The 25,425-nt window shown below is 33.0% G+C and overlaps 4 protein-coding genes across 6 annotated transcripts; 2 read left to right on the forward strand and 2 right to left on the reverse strand.

Moving 5' to 3' along the window:
* Positions 1-581: 581 nt before the first annotated feature.
* On the reverse strand, positions 582-1,598 carry LOC120580105 (cilia- and flagella-associated protein 251-like; the record flags this gene model as incomplete). The annotated part of the gene is given in 4 exon segments (XM_039833122.1): positions 582-682; positions 841-1,101; positions 1,299-1,415; positions 1,418-1,598. Coding segments are annotated over 4 exon segments (660 nt in total), but the record flags the coding sequence as incomplete, so codon positions are not given.
* A 2,101-nt stretch (positions 1,599-3,699) lies between these two features.
* Positions 3,700-12,520, forward strand: LOC25482556 (dynamin-related protein 1C). The gene is made up of 16 exons (XM_024774467.2): positions 3,700-4,016; positions 4,123-4,186; positions 5,130-5,237; positions 6,170-6,271; positions 7,471-7,521; positions 7,630-7,691; positions 8,007-8,097; positions 8,228-8,292; positions 8,379-8,573; positions 8,687-8,806; positions 8,898-8,968; positions 9,583-9,808; positions 10,079-10,129; positions 11,272-11,515; positions 11,917-12,056; positions 12,332-12,520. Exons 1-16 carry the CDS (start codon positions 3,885-3,887, stop codon positions 12,455-12,457), a joined length of 1,848 nt encoding a protein of 615 aa, XP_024630235.2. The 5' UTR covers positions 3,700-3,884; the 3' UTR covers positions 12,458-12,520.
* Positions 12,521-13,280: 760 nt separating this feature from the next.
* LOC25482557 (uncharacterized) lies at positions 13,281-14,330 on the reverse strand. The gene is made up of 2 exons (XM_013611139.3): positions 13,855-14,330; positions 13,281-13,613 (listed from the first exon to the last, which is right to left on the reverse strand). The coding sequence occupies exons 1-2, from the start codon at positions 14,191-14,193 to the stop codon at positions 13,434-13,436; spliced, it is 519 nt and encodes a 172-aa protein (XP_013466593.1). The 5' UTR covers positions 14,194-14,330; the 3' UTR covers positions 13,281-13,433.
* A 692-nt stretch (positions 14,331-15,022) lies between these two features.
* LOC25482558 (two-component response regulator ORR21) lies at positions 15,023-22,821 on the forward strand. 3 transcript variants are annotated; one of them, XM_024784261.2, is made up of 7 exons: positions 15,170-15,305; positions 18,418-18,708; positions 18,899-19,051; positions 19,145-19,540; positions 19,677-19,753; positions 20,986-22,122; positions 22,416-22,821. In XM_024784261.2, the coding sequence occupies exons 3-6, from the start codon at positions 18,985-18,987 to the stop codon at positions 22,117-22,119; spliced, it is 1,674 nt and encodes a 557-aa protein (XP_024640029.1). In that variant the 5' UTR covers positions 15,170-15,305; positions 18,418-18,708; positions 18,899-18,984; the 3' UTR covers positions 22,120-22,122; positions 22,416-22,821. The 3 variants fall into 3 exon arrangements, with proteins under 3 accessions (XP_013466594.1, XP_024640029.1, XP_024639734.1); XM_024783966.2 differs by having other exon boundaries at positions 15,173-15,305; positions 18,263-18,708; XM_013611140.3 differs by lacking the exon at positions 18,418-18,708 and having other exon boundaries at positions 15,023-15,305.
* Positions 22,822-25,425: the final 2,604 nt, after the last annotated feature.

Here is a 25,425-nt window from a genome sequence, read left to right on the forward strand (position 1 = left end):
AGTTGTGAGATCACTCTCCTTTGTGCTGCCATTCTTTCTTTGCTTATACGCAAGTTTCATATTATTTGTTTCACATTCTTCCTAGCCATGGTGGCAACACAATTGTAAAGAAAGTAACAAGAAATCATAATTTTTGTGTGTGTATATTTGAATATTCAATATCAATTAATGTATAACAAAGAAAAGTTTTTTTTTCCTCAATTTTTTTTTTTGACATAGAAAAGTTTTTATTTTGACAAGAGCAACAAAGAAAAGTTGTTACAAATTATTTTATTTTTATGAATTATTTAAAATTATTAGATTTTAGGCCAAATACCTCCCGCGTTCCTTTAAGTTATATGTTTATAATAGATTAGTCCTTTAAAATTTTTTTCGCTACCAATTGGTCCTTTAAGTTGCTTTTTATTACAAATTGATCCTTTAAGTAATAAAATATTTACAATATATTCCATCTTTTCAGCCAAATTCGTTAAAAAGTGCTCATGAACCATTTAACATTAAGATGGTAGGTTCAAAAGTGCTTATGACATCCAACATGATTAATTATACACATCTTCTTCTTCTTCTTCTTCTTCTTCTTCTTCTTCTTCTTCTTCTTCTTCTTCTTCTTCTTCTTCTTCTTCTTCTTCTTCTTCTTCTTCTTCTTCTTCTTCTTCTTCTTCTTCTTCTTCTTCTTCTCTTCTTCTTCTTCTTCTTCTTCTTCTTCTTCTTCTTCTTCTTCTTTCTTCTTCTTCTTCTTCTTCTTCTTCTTCTTTCTTCTTCTTCTTCTTCTTCTTCTTCTTCTTCTTCTTCTTCTTCTTCTCTTCTTCTTCTTCTTCTTCTTCTTCTTCTTCTTCTTCTCTTCTTCTTCTTCTTCTTCTTCTTCTTCTTCTTCTTCTTCTTCTTCTTCTCTTCTTCTTCTTCTTCTTCTTCTTCTTTCTTCTTCTTCTTCTTCTTCTTCTTCTTCTTCTTCTTCTTCTTCTTCTTCTTCTTCTTCTTCTTCTTCTTCTTCTTTCTTCTTCTTCTTCTTCTTCTTCTTCTTCTTCTTCTTCTTCTCTTCTTCTTCTTCTTCTTCTTCTTCTTCTTCTTCTTCTTCTTCTTCTTCTTCTTCTTCTTCTTCTTCTTCTTCTTCTTCTTCTCTTCTTCTTCTTCTTCTTCTTCTTCTTCTTCTTCTCTTCTTCTTCTTCTTCTTCTTCTTCTTCTTCTTCTTCTTCTTCTTCTTCTTCTTCTTCTTCTTCTTCTTCTCTTCTTCTTCTTCTTCTTCTTCTTCTTCTTCTTCTTCTTCTTCTTCTTCTTCTTCTTCTTCTTCTTCTTCTTCTTCTTCTTCTTCTTCTCTTCTTCTTCTTCTTCTTCTTCTTCTTCTTCTTCTTCTTCTTCTTCTTCTTCTTCTTCTTCTTCTTCTTCTTCTTCTTCTTCTTCTTCTTCTTCTTCTTCTTCTCTTCTTCTTCTTCTTCTTCTTCTTCTTCTTCTTCTTCTTCTTCTTCTTCTTCTTCTTCTTCTTCTTCTTCTTCTTCTTCTTCTTCTTCTTCTTCTTCTTCTTCTTCTTCTTCTTCTTCTTCTTCTTCTTCTTCTTCTTCTTCTTCTTCTTCTTCTTCTTCTTCTTCTTCTTCTTCTTCTTCTTCTTCTTTCTTCTTCTTCTTCTTCTTCTTCTTCTTCTTCTTCTTCTTCTTCTTTCTTCTTCTTCTTCTTCTTTCTTCTTCTTCTTCTTCTTCTTCTTCTTCTTCTTCTTCTTCTTCTTCTTCTTCTTCTTCTTCTTCTTCTTCTTCTTCTTCTTCTTCTTTCTTCTTCTTCTTCTTCTTCTTCTTCTTCTTCTTCTTCTTCTTCTTCTTCTTCTTCTTTCTTCTTCTTCTTCTTCTTCTTCTTCTTCTTCTTCTTCTTCTTCTTCTTCTTCTTCTTTTTTTTAGACCGAATAACACACATATGAGCTATAGTTTTGAGAGCAATGAATTTGGACAAACCAACTTAACACATTAAGCATCCACATAAATACTTTTTGATTAAGTTTGATGAAATTAGGATAATGATGCAAATATTTTATGACTTAAAGGAACCAATTTATAACAAAAAAAACTTACAAGACTAACTTGTTATAATCATGTAACTTTAAGGACGGAAAATGGTTATTGGAAAAAACTCAAATCCCACATCGGATAGATAAGACTCTTGATGAAAATATATAAAGAGGAGGCAATCATCACCTTACAAGCTGGTTTAGTGAAGATACAAAAAAAATTGACGTGGTTAATAAATTAATTACCCACCATTCTTCAAAGATAATCTAAAAAAAGCTTGAAACAATCATCAACCAAACTTTACTTACTTTTAAGAATATTTTTGTTTTTTTGTTTTTTACAAAAAAATATTATTCTCGCATGTTGCCATAGTGGTGCCAACCTAAGGTTGAGGATTCATGTTTTATGGTTGGAAAAATATTTATTATTTCCTAAAATAATATGTAAATGGTTAAGGTACCGTTTGACCCGACTTTTTTTTGAGCTTTTCTAAGTTTTTAAGGAGAAGCTAGGCCAAACACAATATCAATAAAATACCTTCGAAAAAAAGTACTTTTTTTAGAATGCATAAAATTGAATGGAATGAGCTTTAACCAAAAGTTGTTGAATGCTACTTCAAAAAACTATTTCTCCTCAATTTATTTCACAAGCACCTCTCTTCAACTCCCGCCGGCAACCTTTTGTTTTATTTTTTCAATATGCTTTTTTCTTTCATTTTATTATTATTTTTTTTTTAACCGGTTCATTTAATTTTTTAATGAGGTTCCATTTAAGTTTATTATCTATTTTTTTAAGGAATTTTATTATCTTTTTATCACTTATATATTAATTTCAATATCTTTTGATCATCACAACCTCGCAAATATTTGTATTCACGCTGTCAATGAATGACACCGAATATTTTTATTCCCTTTCTTCAACCACGGAAATACACACACACGTTAGCGTTTAGAGTAATACTTTATGTTCTTCTTTCTGTTTTTTTTTGTTATGCTAATGCTTATAATTTTTGTTAGTGTTGTGTAATGCGTATAATTATTTTTATAAAATTTTGATTTTAATTAAAAGTACAAGTGTAGTTGCCTAAAAAAATTATACTTATATATAATTTACACATATGTATTGTAAGAAACTATGCATATCTTTTTCTTATTAAAAAAACTAAACATATCTTTTTCAGTGACACCAACAATGTAACAAATATAATATTATATAATATAAATTCTTATCTTTTTGACCAACACTAAAAATATGGCATTCTTATAACAAAATTTGTTATAGAGTATAATTGGAAAAGATACTGTACAAATTTGTATTCATGTTACACAAAATAAACGTCATTGAGTAAATATAGTATTGGTAAAAATATATCTTTTATATTTTAAACATTTTTTCCCTCCAAAAAATATTTTAGACATTTTTTTATTTATTATGTTAATTCATAATGAATTCAAAGTTTTTTTATTTATAGACAATGCATAAATATATGCAAGGTCCCGGGTTCGAACCCCAGACACCACCAAAAAATAATAAATTCAAAGTTTTGTACAATATTTTGCCAAACAGCTTTTAACTCAAAAATAACTTTAGAACTAAAAAAAATAAAGAAACCAAACAGCTTTGGCCTTTTTCTTAAAGAGCTTTATTTTAATTTGTTTTAAAGTAGCTTTTAGACCGAAAAAAAGCCTGGCCAAACGGTACCTAAAATAAGAGAGAGACGTGAAAGTGAAAGTGAAAATTCCATTTCAGCAATAACTGCAAAAACCGTTTTTCAGTTATCTCTTCCCTTTGAATGCACATTCTTCTTCATTCTCATTTTTTCTAATTTTTGATCCATAAACGGTTATACATTCTTCACTCTTTTTCATTCATTCATCTTAATCTGATTCAAAAATGGCGACTATGACGAGTTTGATCGGTCTGATCAACAAGATCCAACGTGCATGCACTGTCTTAGGTGATCATGGAGGTGAGGGTTTGTCACTCTGGGAGGCTCTTCCTTCCGTCGCCGTCGTTGGTGGACAGGTCTCACTTTTTTCATTTTGATAATTATATATCTTTTGTGTCTAGAACATTTACTTGTATATTGTGTTATTCATTTTTGGTAATGTATGTGGAAAATGAATACCAGAGTTCAGGGAAATCGTCAGTGTTAGAGAGTGTTGTTGGAAGGGATTTTCTACCACGTGGATCTGGTATGTAATTAATTTGTTTTAATTTTTTTGATTATTATCTGTTTATCAAAATCTAAATCATAGTAGTTATTTATTGATGTCCTTGATACCAAGTGTGAGTAATGGAATTGGATGTGGTATTTGATTAAGATCATTGAGTGCATTTAGATCAACAACTTAATTAAATGTCTATTATATATGTTAAGAACCAACACGAGAATAAAATAATCGTAGCAGAGATGAGGATGTTGCGTAGATGTGGAAAATAAGCTTAGGTGGTTTGGGCATGTGAAGAAAAGACTTGTAGTTTCTACAATAAGGAGAGTAGATATGATGGAGGATAGTTAGATCACATGAGGCTAGAGATTAATGAATTGGACCCAAATATGGTCTATGATAAAACATTATGGTATAATTTGATCCATCTAACCGACTCCACTTAGTGGGATAAGACTTGATTGTTGTTGTTGTATAAATGTTAAAAAGTCCCACAATAGATGAGATATGGCCTGACCATGTTCTCACCTTTCAAATCGATTTTGTTAGGCTGAGTTAGGTCCAACCCAAATTCTAATATGGTATCAGAGTCTACCCAAGATCTTTTTGGGCTACTGCTGTCAGGTCACCACTATCAGGCTTATATATTAACTATATCTATAATCAAAGGCATAATTTGGTTAAATTGTTTCATATAAATTACATTGGAGAGCTTATTAAAATATGCTTAAAGCAGTTTATGAACATGTCATAAATTATTTTCATAAGCTCTTCCAAACTCTTACACATTTCTTTATTGCATAAGATAAACTTAAATAACATGTAAGTTCTTCCAAACACACTCTTAGTAGATGCCTTTATGATATGGTGGTCATGATGTTTTTTCTTTATATTTGAAGATAAATATCATTTCATTGATGTGTGGAGAGTGTGTTTTTTTTATTTATTTTTATTAACTATTTGCAAGGTATTGTCACACGGAGGCCGTTAGTGTTGCAACTACACAAGACAGATGATGGACAACAAGATTATGCCGAGTTTCTTCATGCACCTAGAAAGAGATACACTGATTTTGGTAATAAAGTTTCTCAGAACATTTCTTTTAATATTTCAGTAATGATAAGCTTCCGACATCAGGTAGCGAATGCCAATTTTTTAGTCTTCGATTGATGATGGTCGGTTTAACCATCTGCTGCAAATTTGCTGCTTAATATGATACAAAAACCCACCCTATTTGCTATAATTTGCGACATAGTTAGTTTTCTTCAGAACCAACGATAAAATAGAAAAGTCTAACATGGACAACAGAAACATTAAGATAAGGTATCTTTCCACAAAGGAGCCAAAGATACCTGAATATAAATATTTTGGATTGGGTGAATTTCATAAAATATGATAGCTGTAGGAGATAAGGGAAATGCCTCCATCGAAGAAATGTTTCCCACAGTTTCCATATCTTTGTTAGATGCATATCTTTCTTTGATTTGCAGTTTCCAAAATTTACTAGACTGATGAAGGCCCTTCATTCTTCTACACACTTCCACAAGAAAGTCGCCTTTATTTATACATTTTATATCCCTTTCATTTTTAAATTCAATTGTTTTTTGACAAATGAAAATGGTGGAATTTATGAAAATGATATTGACATTAAAGATTGTTATGTATATAATATGAAAACCATCCATGCATGTTCACTTAACAACTTAAACTGTTAGATAATTGGTTTATGACAGTGTCTCAGACCTTCTTGACCAAGTGGTGTTCAGTTTAATCATTGATTTCCCCATTCTTCTAATAAAAAGTTGAGTTTTAGTAAAATAGGTGAGCTTGTGCTTTATTCTTTTTCCAATTTCAATGTGCTGATGCGAGGAGGATTATTATCGATATAATACAAAACCATTTACGTAATATGGGATAGTTAGTTCACGAAAAAGTTATTAATTGTAGATAGTAGCTGATCTTTTTGTCCAAAAAAAAAGATACGATTTTCTATTTTATCCCATGCAGCTGCTGTAAGGCAGGAAATTTCAGATGAAACAGATCGTATAACTGGGAAGTCAAAGGCAATTTCAAACATTCCAATTCAACTCAGCATACATTCTCCAAATGGTATTTATTTACATTACCTCTTCATATCATGATAGACGAAAACAATTCTATTTATGTTTTATAACCATTTTTACTTAGCAATTAGTGGCAGAATGTGTTGAAAAGTAAGGCTAATCATAGTAGATTAGTTGAAATAATGTTCTCTACTAAATATTGAAGGACTTTTTGTCAGATATGAGGAAGGCACATATTTGAATAACTAAGTTTTGACTGGTTGATCCAGTGTGAAAGGAGAGCCGTGGGGTTTCTCTTTTTCAGTTTTTCTTAATTAGCATTCTTTGGTCTTTTAAAAATAAACATTATAACTTAATGGGTTAATAGTGTTTTTCGCCCCTGTAATATATGTCATTTTCGGTTTTCGCCCCTATAAAATTTTCGGTTTGATTTGCACCCTTGTAAAATTTTTATTTTCCGGAAAACACCCTTAATAGGCCATTCAAAAACCAAAATTTCTTGAAAAAAAATTCTGAAAATGGCCTATAAGGGGTGTTTTCTGGAAAATAAAAATTTTACGATGGTGCAAACCAAACCGAAAATTTTATAGGGGCGAAAACCGGAAATGACATATATTACAGGGGTGAAAAACACTATTAACCCTAACTTAATTTGTAAGAAGCTACTCTATGGCGAACTTTAAGGATGAAAGAGATGAGAAAAGCTCATTGATATGTTCGAATAGATAAACGTTGAACAGATTGATCGCTGAGATAGATCACAATTGGGGGAGTTCCTGGTGGTGGCCACTTGCAGATACTTTGACAATCAAGTCAGTCAAGTGTGGGAGATGGATGTATAGATTGGGAATGAAAATGTCAATTTATATAGGAGCCTTTGGGGAACGTAAGCTAGAGTCCGTTGGTAGAATATATGGAAAGTATCGTATAATGTCATGATATTCTCTTCTCAGAGTTTTAGTTTCTTATGTTCTAACAATAAAAGGATATTTTTGCAATCTTATCGGGGACGAGGACCTCGCAGGAGGAAGAGTATGGTCCTCGTCCCTAAAATGCCTTTGCGGGAGATTTTCTTCACCGTCTTCTTGGGGAAATTATTCACTTGTGCACCCCAAATGAGGCAGTCTGAATTTTCTTATTTCTTGTGAAACATAAAATGACAGTATCTTCTTTCATAGATAATGTCCTATTTTTGTAGAACTTTAATTTGAGTTGCATGATTATTTTGCATGGTTTTGTTGGCAGTTGTGAACTTAACCCTCATAGATCTTCCTGGATTGACAAAGGTTGCTGTAGGTAACACTTTCACACATTTTTTTTAACAATTTCAGACAAATTTGTTGTTATTTTGAGAGGAATCATCATAATAATGTTTGAATAACAGAATTTATGCTTCGTACACAGAGGGACAGTCAGAAAGTATTGTTCAAGATATTGAAAACATGGTCCGTTCATACATTGAGAAGGTAATTGTTGTCTTGATTTAAGATTAAGTAGATACGATGGAAATTTTTAATAAACAAGCATGCTTCAATACATGAACTAAATCAAAGCTATTAAAGGAGGAAAGTTAGTTCTATTTAATATAAACTCCCTCTAAAGAAGACACCCTATTCAAGTAACCAACCTTTTATGTTTTCATTAACAAGTACAAAAGTTCCATCTTGTTTTCACAGTTTTCTATACAAATTTTTAAAAGAGAAAAATATTATAACACAATCACATTTTGTGACGAGTAGTGAAAACAAAATGTGATCTGATTGAATCTTATGTTTGTGCAGCCTAACTGCATTATATTGGCCATCTCTCCTGCAAACCAAGATATTGCCACTTCAGATGCAATCAAAATTGCAAAAGAAGTTGATCCCTCAGGTCTGTCATTTTATGCCCGATCAAATTTCAAGTTTAGATACTGTTTCCTTTGATCAATATCTCTCTTTTGCCTTTCTGTTTTAGCCAAGATTCTTTTTGGAAAACAGTAGTTATTTTATTCTTGTTTCAGGTGAAAGAACATTTGGAGTGTTGACAAAACTTGATCTTATGGATAAAGGAACAAATGCCGTTGATGTATAATTTCTCAAACAAAGTCATGGTTATCTATTGTTTTGATTTTCGACACCAAATTAAGTCATGTTATTATGTGATTCTTAAAGGTTCTGGAAGGAAAGCATTACAGGCTGCAGCATCCATGGGTTGGAATTGTTAACCGTTCACAAGCTGATATTAATAAAAATGTTGACATGATTATTGCTCGCAAAAAGGAGCGTGAATATTTTGAGACGAGCCCCGAATATGGACATCTGGCACATAAAATGGGTGCTGAATATCTTGCCAAACTTCTATCGGAGGTATTCTCATCAAAATTATTTCACATGATTTCCCTTTAGTTCTTTTTTGGCTGTAATTCATCAAATGACTGGTGATTTTCCTTCCTTTCCTTTACCGACATTGATCACTTCAGCATCTGGAGGTTGTTATTAGGCAGCGGATTCCTAGTATCATTGCCTTAATAAATAAAACCATTGACGAGCTTAATGCAGAGTTGGACCGTATTGGCAGGCCTATAGCTGTGGATTCAGGGGTCAGAACTTAGACCATTGTTGAAATCAATCTTCTAAGATTTGAAACTACTTGATTTCTGAAGTCTAAGTAGCGTCATTTTTTTTTCTTAGGCCCAACTATACACTATTTTAGAGATGTGTCGAGCATTCGACAAAGTATTTAAGGAACACATCGATGGAGGGTAAGTGCATTTCTTGAGTTTCAGAATTAGCTGCTAACTGTAGTTGACAAATTTTATATAGCTTCCCTTTTATTTAACGCCAATTCCCATGTGATAGAGTAACATAGAATATGCTATCTAGCTATGATAACCCATGTTTCTTGATAATCTGGTTCATATGCATATATGCAATCTTCAACTGGAATTTCTCTCATACATTCTGCTGGTATATTGTTTTTTTGTGTGCTTTCTTAAACTCTTTTCTATTGGATGCCTTTTTTAAAGTTTTACTTGCAGTCTCGTAGTAATTCCCCTTTTTACTATTAGTATTATTTTTCAACGAAGTGTTTGCATTCATTTTTTTTTCGAGAAAAAGAAAAGAAAAAAAGAGTAAGTTTGGACAAAGGTTTCTGATATCATTCCATGGGTCGGTAACTGCTGGAAATTGGATTAAACCAGTAACGTTTTTCAAACAAACAAAATCTTAGCTTTGACTTAGTAATGGTCATTCCAAACCAATTACCAGTGGACTGTCACTTTATTGTCAAATAATGTTATGCAATTAATTTTCCTCAACGTGCTATTCTTATCGGGAGCTAACATATTTGATCAAGTAACTGACGGCTATATTTCAGACGTCCAGGTGGGGACAAAATTTATGGTGTTTTTGACAATCAATTACCGGCTGCTTTGAAAAAGCTCCCCTTTGATCGTCATCTTTCCATAAAAAATGTCCAGAGAGTCGTTACAGAAGCCGATGGTTATCAGCCCCATCTGATTGCTCCAGAGCAAGGGTACAGAAGACTTATTGAAGGATGTTTAGGCTATTTCAAAGGCCCAGCTGATGCCTCTGTGGATGCTGTAATCCTCTTAACTCTATGTTTTGTTTAAATATTTGTTATATGTGGGAAACTCTAATAATTTTATTCTTCGATCAATTTGGTCTAATATGGATGTATTGCTGACAATGTACATCTACTTGGTGCCGGTGCACTCATATATCCGGAGTTGTAACCATTAGATTAGCTAATGACTTGATTGTTTGGAATTTCTGCAAATATTGCCTCCTCCTTGGATTTCTCTTATCCTTTTTTCTCCACTTAGAAATTGTTTATTGTCATCTGCTTTCAGGTCCACCTGGTTTTAAAGGAACTCGTGCGGAAGGCAGTTGCAGCAACTGAGGTTAGCAATGCTTTAAGATGTGCTAAAATACAAGTAAAACATTATAATATCTTGAAATTATCTTGAACTATTTCATTGGATTAGTTTCTTGTTTTAGATCATCTTTTAAGAATAGTTTTCGTATTTACTTAGTTATTACCAGATTTGATTCCCTATCCGTTTAGAATTAGGAGTCTTGTATCCCTATAAATATGGGTTAGCACTTAGTATTTTTTTTATCTAGTCAATCATCAATCATTTTACCGCATAATTATGTTTTAATAATATTTATTCTTTCTCTTCTCCGTATATCTAAGACCCATAACTTCAACAAGTTGATATAACTCTTTAAGATAATGCATGCTTCAATTCTGTTTTGCTGGAAGAAAAAAAAAAAATCTGTCTTCCAGTAGAATCTATAACAAAAGTCTAACTCTCACATTGCTTGAATTTTATAATTTGTAGTCAGGAAAACCAAGCATAGCTTTTCCACTAGGAAGTTTGAAAGAATAGCCAAGAAACGATTAATCTTTTGTCTTGTTAACTTGCTTTTCATAAAATGTGGCTTTACATGAATGGAAATTTAACATTACCTTTTTTTTTCTTTCTTTATAGGCAAATGTTAGCAATTAGTGGTTATGTTAGTGATGTTAATATTATTAGGAGAAACCCGAGTCCCACATCGGATAGACAAGACTCTTGAGAAGAGTTTATAAAGAGGAGGCAATCCTCACCTCACAAGCCGGTTTTGTGATGATGAGTTAGGCTACAATTTCAACATGGTATCAGAGCTTGTCGAATTCAAGGGCCGCCTACCTATTCACGCACCAAGCCCCAAAGAGTGCTGGGCGTGAGGGGGGTGTATTAGGAGAAGAGTTTATAAAGAGGAGGCAATCCTCACCTCACAAGCCGGTTTTGTGATGATGAGTTAGGCTCCAATTTCAACATGGTATCAGAACTTGTCGAATTCAAGGGCCGCCTACCTATTCACGCACCAAACCCCAAAGAGTGCTGGGCGTGAGGGGGGTACAAGCCGGTTTTGTGATGATGAGTTAGGCTCCAATTTCAACAAATATTACCTAGAATGACCCCCTAATTCACTCAAGATTCAGGAAGTCCGAGGTAAAATGAATAATATACTGTTATAACTTAATGGCATGCAGGAATTGAAGAGGTTTCCAACACTTAAAAATGAAATAGCCACAGCTGCAAACGATTCTTTAGAAAGATTCCGAGATGAAAGTAGGAAGACAGTCACCCGGCTAGTTGATATGGAGTCGAGCTATCTAACAGTAGAATTTTTTCGGAAGATTAATCTTGAACAAGATCAACCGAACCAGAACCCAAATCGGAATACTCCTAATCCCAATATGGAAAACTTCACAGATAATCACCTCAGGAAAATTGGTAAGTAACTTTATAAATCCCTCCTCAGTCCTCACTACATGAAAGACACAATCATTGATAATTCATTTATTTTGAGTTTAAATGTTGTGGCACGGATGTTTGAAATGCTGTTAAAAGTTATTATAATAAGCTACTAGGGTTTTAGTCTTGAGTGTACGAGCTCGTCTCACCTTTGTTTCTTGTGTACTACTCTCTTATCTATAGATGTGGTCCATGACCTGATATTATGTTGTTCTTCCTACCTAGTGGTTGTTACTAATACTATTCCTACTTGTTTTGGATTTTAACTCTACAATATTTACAATCTGTAAAAATCGGAAATTCATGATTCTGAGATTTTCCTTTTTAAAATCTCATTTTTCATTCTTGGTTGTTAAAACATTTTATGATTCTTATTTCAGGATCAAATGTTAATGCCTATATCAACATGATTTGTGACACACTTAAAAATTCTATACCAAAGGCTGTTGTTCATTGTCAAGTCAGAGAGGCAAAGAGATCATTGCTTAATCGCTTTTATGTTCAAGTTGGGAGAAAAGAGGTATGAGTCTGTATCTTTTTATTTAAATATTTTCAATTATATCGATCCAACTTCAACCTTTTGAAATGTGTTCTTGTCATGTGATTTACACTTAAATTTAGTGGGATCTGTATATATTTCAACGGAAGATAGTATGTTAAAAGAAAATTAGTGTGTGTGGTTGGAATTTCTCTTATGTGCCTTTAGTATTTACTTTTACGCTTTGCGTTTATGAGACTCTCATGCAAATGAGATCTTGGTGGTAAGGTTAAAACAAAAATGTGTGGTGAATGCAGAAAGAGCAACTCGGAAATATGTTGGATGAAGATCCTGCACTTATGGAAAAGAGATTACAATTAGCTAAAAGGCTTGAATTGTACAAGCAAGCTAGGGATGACATTGATTCAGTGGCTTGGAAATAATATGTTGCAAGTTGCAACAAAGATTGAGTTCAATTTTGTCGATCGAACTGGAAAAATAAAATATAAAGGATTGTTTTACTATGTCTTGTTTTACTATTTTTGAATACTGTATATTCCAAAACAAAACTATTTAGTAATGTTAATTTACAGACAATGCTATAGGGAAGAAAACAAACTTGTTTTGATAAATTTACAGACCATCTTGGTGGTCAACGGGCATCGAGCGAGCAACAACAGCGATGGAAGATGCCGGGTTACAATAGTGATAGTGAAAGGTAGATGAAGTGACAATAGTAATGATACAAACCAACAATAATGAAGAGTGTTTACTAGCGATGATGGTGGTGGAGCATCATAGGAGTCAAAACATATCCATTACGCCGAGTATTTTGGTTGCATGAGGTGTCCCTCAGATACAAGGTAGAGACTAATTGTCCGAGGTACGGAGATTCACCCAAGAGAACACATCTTTTAACAGGGGTTCTTCCTTAGACACTTGCTAACGATCGAATCTTTGACCATATGCTTAAGGGCACAATTTTCTATCAACCATGCCACAATATGATGATCCATTACATCAAGTTTGGTTCAACTTTTATGTTGCTAAATGACAAGGTCCTAAAATCTCATTGGCTAAATAAAAAGGATTACTAACTATATATGGGAACCTAAATAGTAAATAACATTCCCATTGAAGGATTTCTTATCAATTATTATAGCTATCAAAATGAAATGAACCACAAAGAAAAGAGTTTGATTTTGACAAATTTTCAATGTCAGAATTTTCTTAGTCAATCAATCAGAAATCAGCATAGATGCGATATTTAAAGTTGTTATAATTAAAGTCGAACATTTTTAATGATCTCAAGGTTATATTTGTTTGACAATATAAAATTTGTTACGGCGACAAAGTATACAAATTAAATCACAGAGAAAAAATTATTGAAAAAAATTTAAGAAGCTAACTACACTGTCTTTAGCTAGAAAGAAGATTTGTCTTGAATTCTTCCCATGGCACATCCTTCTGCAGATACTCTATATTGGCAGGGTCAAAAGGCCCTTTGATTCTATCTATAGACTTTATCACTGCCCTGGCTGGAAGAATGCTTCTTGTTGGGTCAGGGGAAGTACCATAGCTCAAGGATGAAGAAAACCCCTGTAATAAAATGGTTTGTTACTAAATTTCTTTCAAGAAATTTCTTTCTACATCAATTAGCCTACCATTATTTGTAAAACAAAAATTTGGTAAAATCACAAGAATTTTTAATGTACTTCTTGCCTTTTTCTAATCAGAAAAAAAGTAGATTCATATATTTATAAATAATTTGTTTGTTTTATTGGTTATTGGATAGCAAGACTCTTAAAATCAATTATTGACATATAGATTTCAAACTTACCTTGAAGATAAGCACTTCTACTTCATTTTGGTCCACAAGTGCATGAACAATGAGTGCTTCTCCTCTTGCTGATTGACTATAGAATTCCAACTTTGAAATTTCCTCATTGTGTCCAGACTCATCATCTCTTTCTTCATCCTCGTCTTGGTATCTAATTTGCCTCCTTGCTCCACACAAAAGGCTTATACCTCTTTGGTTGCTCAAATCTAAGTCTTTAAAGTCAAAACACAAGCTTACATTGTGAGTTGGAAATTTGACAATTGATAATGGTATAGGTAGCCTAGGCCATGGCATCATTGTCCATTTGGCCATACCCTTGGGAAGTATAGTAGGATGCATATTGTTTGGTACTAAATATGGTAGCTCTTGTGTTTTGTCAAATTATTATTACCTTATTTGCTTAAACAACCAAAGATGGGTGGAATTTGGAAATGTCTTGAAGATAAGGTTGGGATGGTGCTTTGGCAATTATACAAAGGTTGAAGAATGACACTTTTGGGCTCATAAACAAACTACTTTTTCCATCCCACAATTACAATGAAATTTAACTATTTCATATAAATTTGATAAATTAAAAAGAGAATGGTGATTTTATTATATTTATTTATTAATTAAATAATTACTTTAAGTGATGCACATAATATTAACTAGATGATAGATTTAAAAATAATCTATTAAAGCTACATTGAAAATTAAACATGACACATTTTTTATTAAAAAAATCAAAGGACTAACGTGACATTAATTCTCTTAAGACACTTTTTTAGTATGAGTAAATATATAATACGAAAAAACATTTATCGATTGTTTTCATTCCCCTCACCTTAAAGCGTCCACAATGGAATGGAAGTTGTTTTACTTAAGGAAATATATAGACACACAATATGTTGGTTGATAATTGATGTTTTTAAAAAAATTAAGAAAGTTATTTTAAAATAATCTATTTTATTTTATAAAAAAAACTCCATAGAATCTACTTATTTGTACGGCTTGAAGATGAAGTATGTTTAGTTTCCGTACGATAACCACCAACGAAGAATTAAAAACCTTCACAAAACACACAAGCCGTTAGATCTTAATTGAACGAATGAGATTAAACTCTCGAGATTCCCTCATTATCATATCCATTTTGGAATATTTCTTTTCGCACCTTTCTTTTCCTTTTTTGTACTCCCCTTCTCGCTTTAATTCAGATCTTTCTACTTTCTCCTTCCAAGTTCAAATCAAACTCTCTTTGATTTAATAGCTTCATATTTTCTCCACAGTTTCTTCTTCAGCTACCTCTCTCACTCTCTCATATTACATAATTGCCCCTACGGAAGAAGCAGCTATGCCTGCGTCGTTGCAGAGCTCCGGTGAGTTTCCGGCTGGGTTAAGGGTTCTTGTTGTTGATGATGACGTCACTACGTTGAAGATAATTGAACAAATGTCTCTTCGCTGTCATTATCAAGGTTAGTTTTTTCATTTCTCCAAATAATTTCGCTGAGTTAGTATTGTTAAGTCAAATATGTGTTCTTTTTACACAAATAATTTACATGGTTAATTCAATTCAACAGATGGTTAATGAATATACCAAAGTGTTGCAACTCATTGATCATTCATTGCACATAAATAATTAACCATGATTTTAAACTTCATTTACCACCACTTTGGTGTTCAAATGTAGATGATATTCATTATCCAATGATTCAGTTCAAAAAAACTTTAAAATTGTGGTTAATTGTATTTAGTGAATGATTAATGAGTTGCGACACATTTAATATTCATTAGTCATCTATATTGTTGTCAAATTGTTGGAAATTCTACCTTTATTGCGGTCCATCTTCATTGCAGCATCCAACACCTTATTGTGTTGGCTTTAGTCTCACATCGGATAGATAGGAGTCTTGATAAAAGTTTATAAAGACGAGACACGCCTCACCTTAAAAGCAGTTTTCTAAGGATGAGTTATGCTCAACTCAAATTTCAAGACGAATTTTTATGGCAAATTGGGTCAAAATATCATTTCTCTTTCAAATAGAGCTATGTTGCCGAAGCATTTATACCCGTGGTTGTCAAATTCACGAGTCAACTGTAAACTAGGAGGCCAAAACGAGTTGAGTCGGTCATACTAAGATAGACTGTTCATTTTGTTGCTGTTTGTATGAATGCTCTGTTTTTGTTTCACTCTTTTTTTTTTTTTTGTCTAAGGCGAGTGCTTAATGTTTCTGTTATCTCTATTCTCCAAAACTAGCATTGTTTTTAATGTTTTTTTTATTGCTCGTGTCCCTTGTGTGTCTCAAAAAAATGTCCCTTTGTATTGTTACAGTTTGAAATTGAAAATTTTATATTAATTGGTGTCCTAATATATATGTGTCATTTTAAAGTCATTTTTTATTTTCCATGGACTCTTACAATCTGCGAGTGGAGTCTACGAACCCTACACGACTCTATGTAGACTTGCCAGTTTGACAACCTTATCTATGTCGATGAAGACTAGACGGTGAATTAACTTTTACCGTGAAAGTTTATTTATGAAGTTGAAACTTGAAACATTACACTAATAAAAGGAAACATCGGCATTAAGTGCTAATAGGAAAGAAGGAAAAGCTATATCAACATGAGTACATATAAAGAAACAAGCGAAGTTTTACATGAAGCTGGTGAGGAAGAATGTGAAAGTGTCAACGATAGTGTTGATTCGCTTAGTGAAATGGGCTATGTTGAAGTCAAAGTTCACTTTTGGATTGATGTCTTGGGAATTTTTTAGTTACTATAGTATAGTTGTTGACATGCACGTTGAAGGCAAGGACAACTGCCATATATGTGACATGATGACAGATAGGTAGTTACAATGTAACGGCATCTATAAATAAGAGTTTTTATGGTGAAGAACAAGTTAATAACTTGAAATCTGAAGTCTAACTCCGAAACTGGAAATGGATTAGTGCTCTTAGAGATCAAGTACACCATCATTTGTCGACTTCCTGTATTTTTGCTTTAAATCAAGTTAAATATTCAAAGTCCTTTTATCATCTTTATTTGTTCTGATTGTTTTATGCTATTGCCTTTACCGCTGCTTTCCATTGCCACTTTCTCATTTGCATCATTCAATTTTTTCTTTCAAATTATTACTAAACCTTACTTGGCGCAACGGTAAAGTGGCTGTCATGTGACTGAAATGTCACGGGTTCAAGTCCTAGAAACAACCTCTTGTGTAAAAACAGGGTAAGGCTGCGTATAATACACCAAATGGTGGGACCCCTTCCTGGACCCTGCGTATGCGGGAGCTTTGTGAACAGGGCTTCCCTTTTTTATTACTAAACCTTACTTCAAACGTGCATTCTTAAATATATTTACTTACTCAACCATCCCAATTCAAGTGCCATTTGCTTTTATGTCTTTAGTTTCCTTGCAATTATCTTCTTTTCCATTTACATTTCATTCAACTTATCTTTCTGCAATTTAAAATCTTTCCTTTACTCTTGGTGTCATTTAACAGTTTTCACTCTCATTTAAAGTCTTTTCTTTTCTTTTTATGAATTTTCCTTCATTCTTTTGTTCTATGTTCTGTGCATGTTTACACATTGGTCTTTACTCTTAACAACTGTTTGCGTTTTTTGAATTCGATGTTTAATATCTATGTCCTCAACAGAATATCAATCAATTAAGAATGGTGTTCAAATTGTTTTTTAAATCCATCATTTATGAATTAGATTTACCTTATAACTCGTTAAACTTCACCATTTACTGATTAAATAATTATTTGTTGTTGGATTTGGTATGTGTCTCATTAAACCGAAATAACGGTACACAACTCAATGCTTGTTTTTGAAGATAACCATACTTGACTTAGGAGGAGGGTTAAAAGGAGGGTTTTTATTTCAAGTAAGTTTATAAATTCTACTTTTTATGACAAAGGAAAAAAAAATTAATTTGTAGGAAGTTTAATGTTTATTCATTTATTTATTTGAAGGGTTAAATATTTTTTTCTTTGCCTTTATACATTGTGGTAAATTTCTATTTTGGTTCCTATTAAAATTTAGGGTTCCTTAGGTGGACACGATATGACATCGATAAATCGAATAAGAGAGTTGAATAACAGGAGGATCAAATATGAACACAATATATGTAATATGCACAACATAATCCACCAAATAGTATATGTTACCCAATCTTATGTTAGAGGCAGATTAGATAATGACATGATGTAAATTATAATTATACAATAAAATCACCCTTATGTTAAGTATTGGTAGGGCGTGATCAGTTGTGGAGGTTTTAGATTTTTGAGAAATGATATCTGTACAACCAATTTGTGACAACTTTCTCTGCCATACTCACATTATGTTTTTACTTTCTCTCTCTATTGTTTTGGTTTTCGTGCTAATATCTACTTTTCTTTGTAAATCTATGGTTGTCCCATAAGTTGTCAAGCAAATGGATGTTCAAATAACACACCTCTAGATTTTTATATTTAGCCCAACTCATCCTTACAAAACCGGCTTGTAAGGTGAAGGATGCCCCCCTAGATTATTTCAGTCATTATCTCTATTCTATGCGAGACTTGAGCTTTTCCAATAGGTGTTGACAGCTACAAACTGTGTGGGGTGGTAGAAGTAATGTTTGGAAATGTCAAGTTTGCAATGGAGGTTGATTTTGAATATCTGTGGTGGCGGAGGGTCCTAAGTGGCAATTAGAATGGTGGAGGGTGCAGAGCAGCAGTTGCAAAGGATGCTAGGTGGTGATGACAATTATAGAGGGTATTGAGCAATGATAGTGGAAGGTGTCAGGCGGAGGTGATCTGAGAGGGTGATAGGTGGCATATGTCGTCGTGGGGGGAGGGAGGGTAAAGGAAGAAAGCGTGGGTCATAGGTAAGGGTGAAAAAGGGAAAAACTCTACACTATTATGTTTATTTCTAATTTAATTTAATGGCATTAAATTTGCAATTGACTTCCATAGATATGGTAGACCTAGTTCGTGTACGGGATGGGTTCCTGTAAATTCGAATAATATATTTTCTTCTTAATTTGTAATATATTTTTATTTTCATTTATCCTGCAGTCACTACATGCTCTGAGGCTACTGTTGCTTTGAAAATTCTGCGGGAAAGGAAAGGCTGTTTTGATGTTGTGCTGAGTGATGTTCATATGCCAGACATGGATGGCTATAAACTCCTTGAACATGTTGGGTTGGAAATGGACCTTCCTGTTATTAGTAAGAACTGGTTTCCTGTTCTTGTTCGTTGAATTAATTTAGTGTACTTGTAATACTTAATACTGAAAACTGGTTATGTTCTGCACGGTGCAGTGATGTCTGTTGATGATAGGACAAGTACTGTCATGAAGGGAATTAGACACGGGGCTTGTGATTTTTTTATTAAGCCTGTACGGATGGAAGAACTAAGGAATATATGGCAGCATGTTGCTAGGAAAATTTTGAATGAAAATAAGGAACATGATAATTCTGGCAGCATAGAAGATAATGATCGCAATACACAGGGGAATGATGATAATGACAACACTTCTTCTGTTGCTGGTGCAACAAAAGGAATAGTAAAAGAACAAAAAAAGAGGAGCAATTTAAAAGATGAAGATGTTGAGTTGGAGAATGATGATCCATCTGCATCTAAGAAGCCTCGTGTAGTGTGGTCAGTAGAACTGCATCAACAATTTGTCAGTGCTGTAAATCAACTAGGACTTGACAGTAAGATTTCCAACTTTTTTTTCTTTCTATTTCTTTTGCTTTTGCATTCAACGACGAAGACTTCTTTGGATTTAATAATCATAAAGCGTTTTAAGCATTTATTGCTTATCATTTATTTGTTATCCTTGTATTTCAGAGGCCGTGCCAAAGAGAATACTTGAAATGATGAATGTCCCTGGTCTGACAAGAGAAAATGTTGCAAGTCATTTACAGGTATTAGTCCAATTTGTGAAGTCATTGCTTACAATCTTCCTTGAGAACCATTTGCATTATTTGATGTACAATAGTTGAACATGTAACTGACCTAAAGTTTATGCTATTAGTCTCTTTTTTCTTCTTCAATTTTCATATCTTATTATGTGCTATATTTCATGTTTGGCCTTCAGGCTACCTTTCTTTTATGAAATGCTAGATGTACGGATTTCTACTGCCTTGATGGGAATTTCATACGTTGTCTTGACTTTTTTGTTGCAATTGTTGAATCTTCTGGGTATAAATGAACACTGCATAGACTTGGGCCTGATTTGACTGGTAGAAATCACATCAATCTGTTGTTAGGCTAGTTTTTGTATCTGTTTATATCCTATCATACATGCTACCACCTTAGTAGCTCTTGTAAAGAGCCTGTGTCAAAACTATCAGTACAACATGGAGTTGCTGTGTTTTGTCACTCCTTGATAGGATATTCACCAAAAAGAATCTATTTGCATGATTAGTCGTTCGTAATATTGATGTGTCAACAAGAGTATATTATCTATGAATGTTTTGTATGTCACAGAGAGGGTCTACAAGCTCAAAGTTGTTATGATAAAAGGCAATGAGCATTGATGAAAATGAAGAAGTTTAATTGTATCTTTTTATTATTCCCATTTTGGAGGGGGAGGTTAAAACTAATGCTGTTGGGGTTTCACAGTGGTGTTGTTTTGGGTTTTAAATATTAGGAAGAAATAATATGTTGAAAATTGATTCCAGTTGAGATGAGAATCTCTATTGGGTCATGCGGAAGGACAGCCTAAAAAATCATTACAGAACGTTAATACTATCATTGATTTGACTCAAGTTGTCCTATACTAATTTAAATACTATGTTATAAATATACGACATTGGTAAAGGTAATAATATCCTGGAATGAGACTAGTGATGTATGAGAAAGGTTAGGTTGATCAAGAATAATGACATGAACCCAAGTGATAGAATGAACTACTTTCTTATTAAAAATAATTAGATGTTAAGATTAAAAGAACAAAGATATGTGGTAATGAATATAGTCTGTTATTTAGTGATATATGCCGTTATATATGTATGTTTTCGAACGGGTGAGAAATATTATCTGCTCATATTTAAGTTTTTGATATTTTTGCAAACCGAGTCACTAGATTGTAGATAAATGAACTTGTGTTTTGCAGTGCTTTACTGTGGTTAACATTACCATTTTGAATTGGCAGAAATTTAGGCTTTATTTGAAGAGGTTAAGTGTAGTGGCACATCAACAGAATGGGATGTTAAACACAGTTCATGGGACTATAGAATCCAAGCTGGCTGCTACTGGAAGATATGACATACAGGCTTTGGCTGGTTCTGGCCATGTTTCCCCTGAAACACTTGCAGCTCTTCAGGCGGAGCTCTTAGGTCACCCGGCAACTAACATAATGCCTACAGTGGACCGGACTGCACTAATGCATGCATCTGTACAGGGGACAAAACATTCTCTTGCTGATGATCATGCTGTAGCATGTGGTCAGCCTCTTGTAAAATATCCTTCCAACATTGTCAATAATTTCCCTCAATCCATCTTAAAAGTAGATGATTCATCATCAATATATGGAGCATGGCCGCCATCTAGTACACTCGGGTCAGTCTCAAGTGGAAGGTTAGGCGTTCAGAATAATAACACGCTGGTTGATATATTGCAGCACCAACAACAGCACCAGCATCAGCAAAAACAACAGCAGTCTCAGATACATGATCAAAATCGATCAATCAATGTTCAACCATCTTGCTTGGTGGTTCCTGCTCAATCTTCTAATACCTTCCAGGCAGTAAATAGTGTTGCTTCTGTCAACAAGGATTGCAGTTTTAGCAGAAATGCCATTATTGATTATAGTCAATCATCACAAAAATCAAGTAATTCATCGAGTTCATCTCAATATCCTGGCGGAGAAACCAGAGCTACCTCCATTTCTCCTCAAATATCCTCTTTTTCAGTAGGATCCAGAAATAACAATATTCAGCAGATTCAAAACTCAACTTTAACATTTGGTGCTGCTAGACCTTTGCCTGGCCTTCTCCCCTTGACACTTAGACAAGTTCCATATGATATTAAATCCAGCGATTCACTTGATGAAGTATGTCTTAGGAATCTAGGATTTGTTGGAAAAGGCACCTGCATACCAAGTTTTGAAAATAAAATCCAATCATCTGCAAATGATTTTAGTCAAATGAAAGTATTCATGGCTAGCAATGGTAACACAGTGAAGGAGGAATTAGAGGAGGAACCAAGTCTTATCAGATATCCAAATGCGAGCCAGCCAGTTCTTCAGAATTATCCATCTCATGATCATTCAAGTGCATTCACTTAATAGGTAACTTCAACAATTTCTTCTACCATTATTTTTTATTTATGATGATGAATATGCGTTATACTATTTGATCAGTGAATGGGCACTTTATATTAGTTGGGCATAATGTGAATGTAACAATGGCTTTATTTTTGTTTCATAATCTCTAGAATAACAATGAAGGGGCTATTTAACTACTTTGATCTTAACCGTTAACTGTTTATCTTATTTCTCTGCATAGGCTGTCTAAACATTAATAATTTAAACTTCTAGACCACCTACCCGTCAAACACTATCTTATATGAAAATGTTTTCAGGTTGAAATGGAGAGAGAAGACCTTACCTCCAAAGGTACATATTGTTTCCTCTTTAGTTGTTTAGAAAAATAGTTGTTATAGTTCTATGCAGTATTGTTAGCTGCATTCTAGAGCCCAATGGTGACTCTAATTCTGTATAAAGGTTAGTATATATGAATGTTGGTTTAATCCTCAATAGCTGCACATGTAACTTGGATTGGTTTATAATTTATAAACTAGTCTGTAGGAAAAGAAAGTTCATCAGATTTCAACTGATTGAACTAATGGCTTCTTGCTGGAAAATTGGTATTTATAGGGCTTCTTTGTTTATAATGTATAATGGTTTGTATTTCAGATTAACTATCAACTTCTTCGAACTGTTGGTTACAACTTTTAGTATTTTGGATAGATTACATTATTTTGTGCATAGCTTGTCCTTTTTTTACCTTTCAAAGTTTATCGTATTTTCCATTCCAATTTATTGAGTGCATTTTCCCGATCTATTTACTTTTGAAGATAATTCTGAACTACAATAGTCAAGATGAAGACTCTGAGTATGGAATCCTCCCAGGGAATGGTTTGCTGTTTAAGCCTTTAACCACTTCTAAATTGTCTAGAAGGTTTTCTTATCTAACCCAAGTTAATGGACTGCCACTAACCAAGTACTAAAAACGCTTAATCAAGTTTTTGGTCCCTTATATTTATTTTAAATTTCAATTTGGTCCCTTGTGTTACAAATTTCTTTTCCCTCCAAAATGGTAAATGTCTTTTCCCTCCAAAAAGGTAGAGGATACTTGTCTGTAGATTTGCCAGAGACAAAAAGCAAAGATCCTTGAACGATTCCACTTGCTGCAGTAACAGATGGATCAACTGCCATAAGTTCCGAGCATTCCAAACAACTTTTGTATAATCACAAGTTAATAATATCTCCTACAAATTTTTGAAGACATGAAAACAACGAAGGCAAAAGAGGGGACATTGAAAACCATAATGCCTTGGTTTGTCTCTAGTCGGAACACAATCTGTACAACTCCAAAAAAAAGGTTTCACTCTTGGAGGAACCTCCATCTTCCATATACATTTCCAATTTCCTTCTTCATGCAAACAAGATGTGTTAATGAATTCTAACTCAGCAAACCTGTCTGAAACAGATCGATAGGATTTGGACCATAATGTGTTTCTCTTTGTTCAATATTAGTATTGCTCTTTTAGGATTTGACCTTGTTAAAAAGGCAAAAACAACACATCAATGTACTCTAGAGGCATTTAATAATGATTATGATTTTAAGAATAGCTTCTTGCAGCTCCATAGGGGAGGAAAAATATTTAGTTGAATAAATTAGAGCATGTTGTTTTACATTATAAAATGATGAAACAATTATTTCATGATTGCAGCAAATTATTGTCTTTCCGACCTTGATTGTCCAAACAATGTGTGTGACCCTCCTAAAGTTTTAAAATGCGGTTGGTATTATTTATTGTTCTTGTGCTAATGAATAACAGTTAAGTTTAAAAGAAATTCTTTATTACATAGACGTTTTTAATTGTTAGTAATTTGCAAATACATCTTAGAGGTCTTTTCTTAGTAATTTTATAAATTAAATTGATCAACAAAAAACACATTAAATGACAAAATTGACTAAAAATCGCATCTGAAGACCAAAATAAATAAAGATCATGAGGTTTTTGAAGTAGCGTTCAACAACTTTTGGTCAAAGGTCATTTCATTCAATTTTATACATTCTAACAAAAGTACTTTTTTTAAAAGGTACTTTATTGGTATTGTGTTTGGCCTAGCTTCTCCTTAAAAATGGTAGATAAGTTGAAAAAAAAAGTCGGACCAAACAGTATCTTATAGACGTATTTGCAATTTTGATACATTTAAAAACAAGTGACAACGATTTCACACTTTTAGAGACTAAAATGTTTGTTTACCATTAAGTTTATACTTATGTCGTAATATTGGAATTAATATACATTTATTTAGACTTCAATTTATATTTCTCTAACATTTTAAATTTTTGACAAGTTTGTATATCATGTTGGTGTTGTTAACCCATGTTCTATTTTAGAATACATAGAAAACAAGAGCCTCACAACATAATTACGATTAATTACTTTAAGTGCAATATGATTAAGTAAAGTTGATCCGAAATGGAAGAACGATGACAGATGGTTGTGAAAATATGTAATCAATTGGATGAGTGGTGCTAAACATTTGTGGCTTAACTTTGTACGGGCATTAAAATCAAATTAAAAAGAAAAGGTATTGACATTTGGTTTGATTCTGCAGTGTTTAAATGTGAAGCTCTAGTTGAGTACCATATAGATTAATAGATTTGTACAATACTCTTTTTTAAACACTAGTACTAGGTGAAAATAAAAATGCATTGAAAAGGAGAACTCAATTTAAATATTAGAATTCTGAATTTGATAAAGGTTTGCTTCGTGAAAAAATGTTACTTTATTGGTTCTTGCTGGTTAATAGTACTCCTTCCATCTCATTTTAACCATCGCTTTTACATTTTGCGATTCTTAAAGAAATGATTAGTTGTGTCAATTTTAATAGTATAATTTATTAAAATATTTATATTAATTATAGTTAGTGGAGTAGTTAAATGAAGTAAAATTCACTAAATATGGATATATGAGTAAGAGAAAAATAAAAAATGTTGTATTCATATTCTAAATGATAATTATTGTGAGACAAAAAAAATGCAAAAGCGATAATTGAAATAAGACAGTAAGAGTATATCGTATCTTACGAGAGAGCAATTATGGTGTGGACACATTATTTAATCACACTCATAAAAATGCACATCTTGTTGCACAAAAATAATGCCGATCTTATAATTATTTAAAAAAAAATGTTAAATATATTTTTGAGTCGTATAAATATACCAATTTTTAGTTTTAGTATCTCTAAAATTTTCCTTTAACTGTCGATAGAATCGGAGGTAGTTAACTACCGATCGAACCGACATTAGTTAACTACCGATCGAACCGACATTAGTTAACTACCAATGGGGTT

This window comes from Medicago truncatula, chromosome 1, assembly GCF_003473485.1.
Source record: "Medicago truncatula cultivar Jemalong A17 chromosome 1, MtrunA17r5.0-ANR, whole genome shotgun sequence".
NCBI classification, from domain to species: domain Eukaryota; kingdom Viridiplantae; phylum Streptophyta; class Magnoliopsida; order Fabales; family Fabaceae; genus Medicago; species Medicago truncatula.

Excerpts from the sequence above, each read along its gene's own strand:
- LOC25482558 (XM_013611140.3), top strand. The coding sequence starts at position 15,185 with ATGCCTGCGTCGTTGCAGAGCTCCGGTGAGTTTCCGGCTGGGTTAAGG. Across the intron at positions 19,052-19,144 it reads AATGGACCTTCCTGTTATTA|TGATGTCTGTTGATGATAGG; the intron begins GTAAGAACTGGT and ends TGCACGGTGCAG. Across the intron at positions 19,541-19,676 it reads AAATCAACTAGGACTTGACA|AGGCCGTGCCAAAGAGAATA; the intron begins GTAAGATTTCCA and ends CTTGTATTTCAG.
- LOC25482557 (XM_013611139.3), bottom strand. The coding sequence starts at position 14,193 with ATGCATCCTACTATACTTCCCAAGGGTATGGCCAAATGGACAATGATG. Across the intron at positions 13,614-13,854 it reads TAGAAGTGCTTATCTTCAAG|GGGTTTTCTTCATCCTTGAG; the intron begins GTAAGTTTGAAA and ends ATTTTATTACAG.
- LOC25482556 (XM_024774467.2), top strand. The coding sequence starts at position 3,885 with ATGGCGACTATGACGAGTTTGATCGGTCTGATCAACAAGATCCAACGT. Across the intron at positions 8,098-8,227 it reads AAAAGAAGTTGATCCCTCAG|GTGAAAGAACATTTGGAGTG; the intron begins GTCTGTCATTTT and ends TTCTTGTTTCAG. Across the intron at positions 8,293-8,378 it reads AAGGAACAAATGCCGTTGAT|GTTCTGGAAGGAAAGCATTA; the intron begins GTATAATTTCTC and ends TGATTCTTAAAG.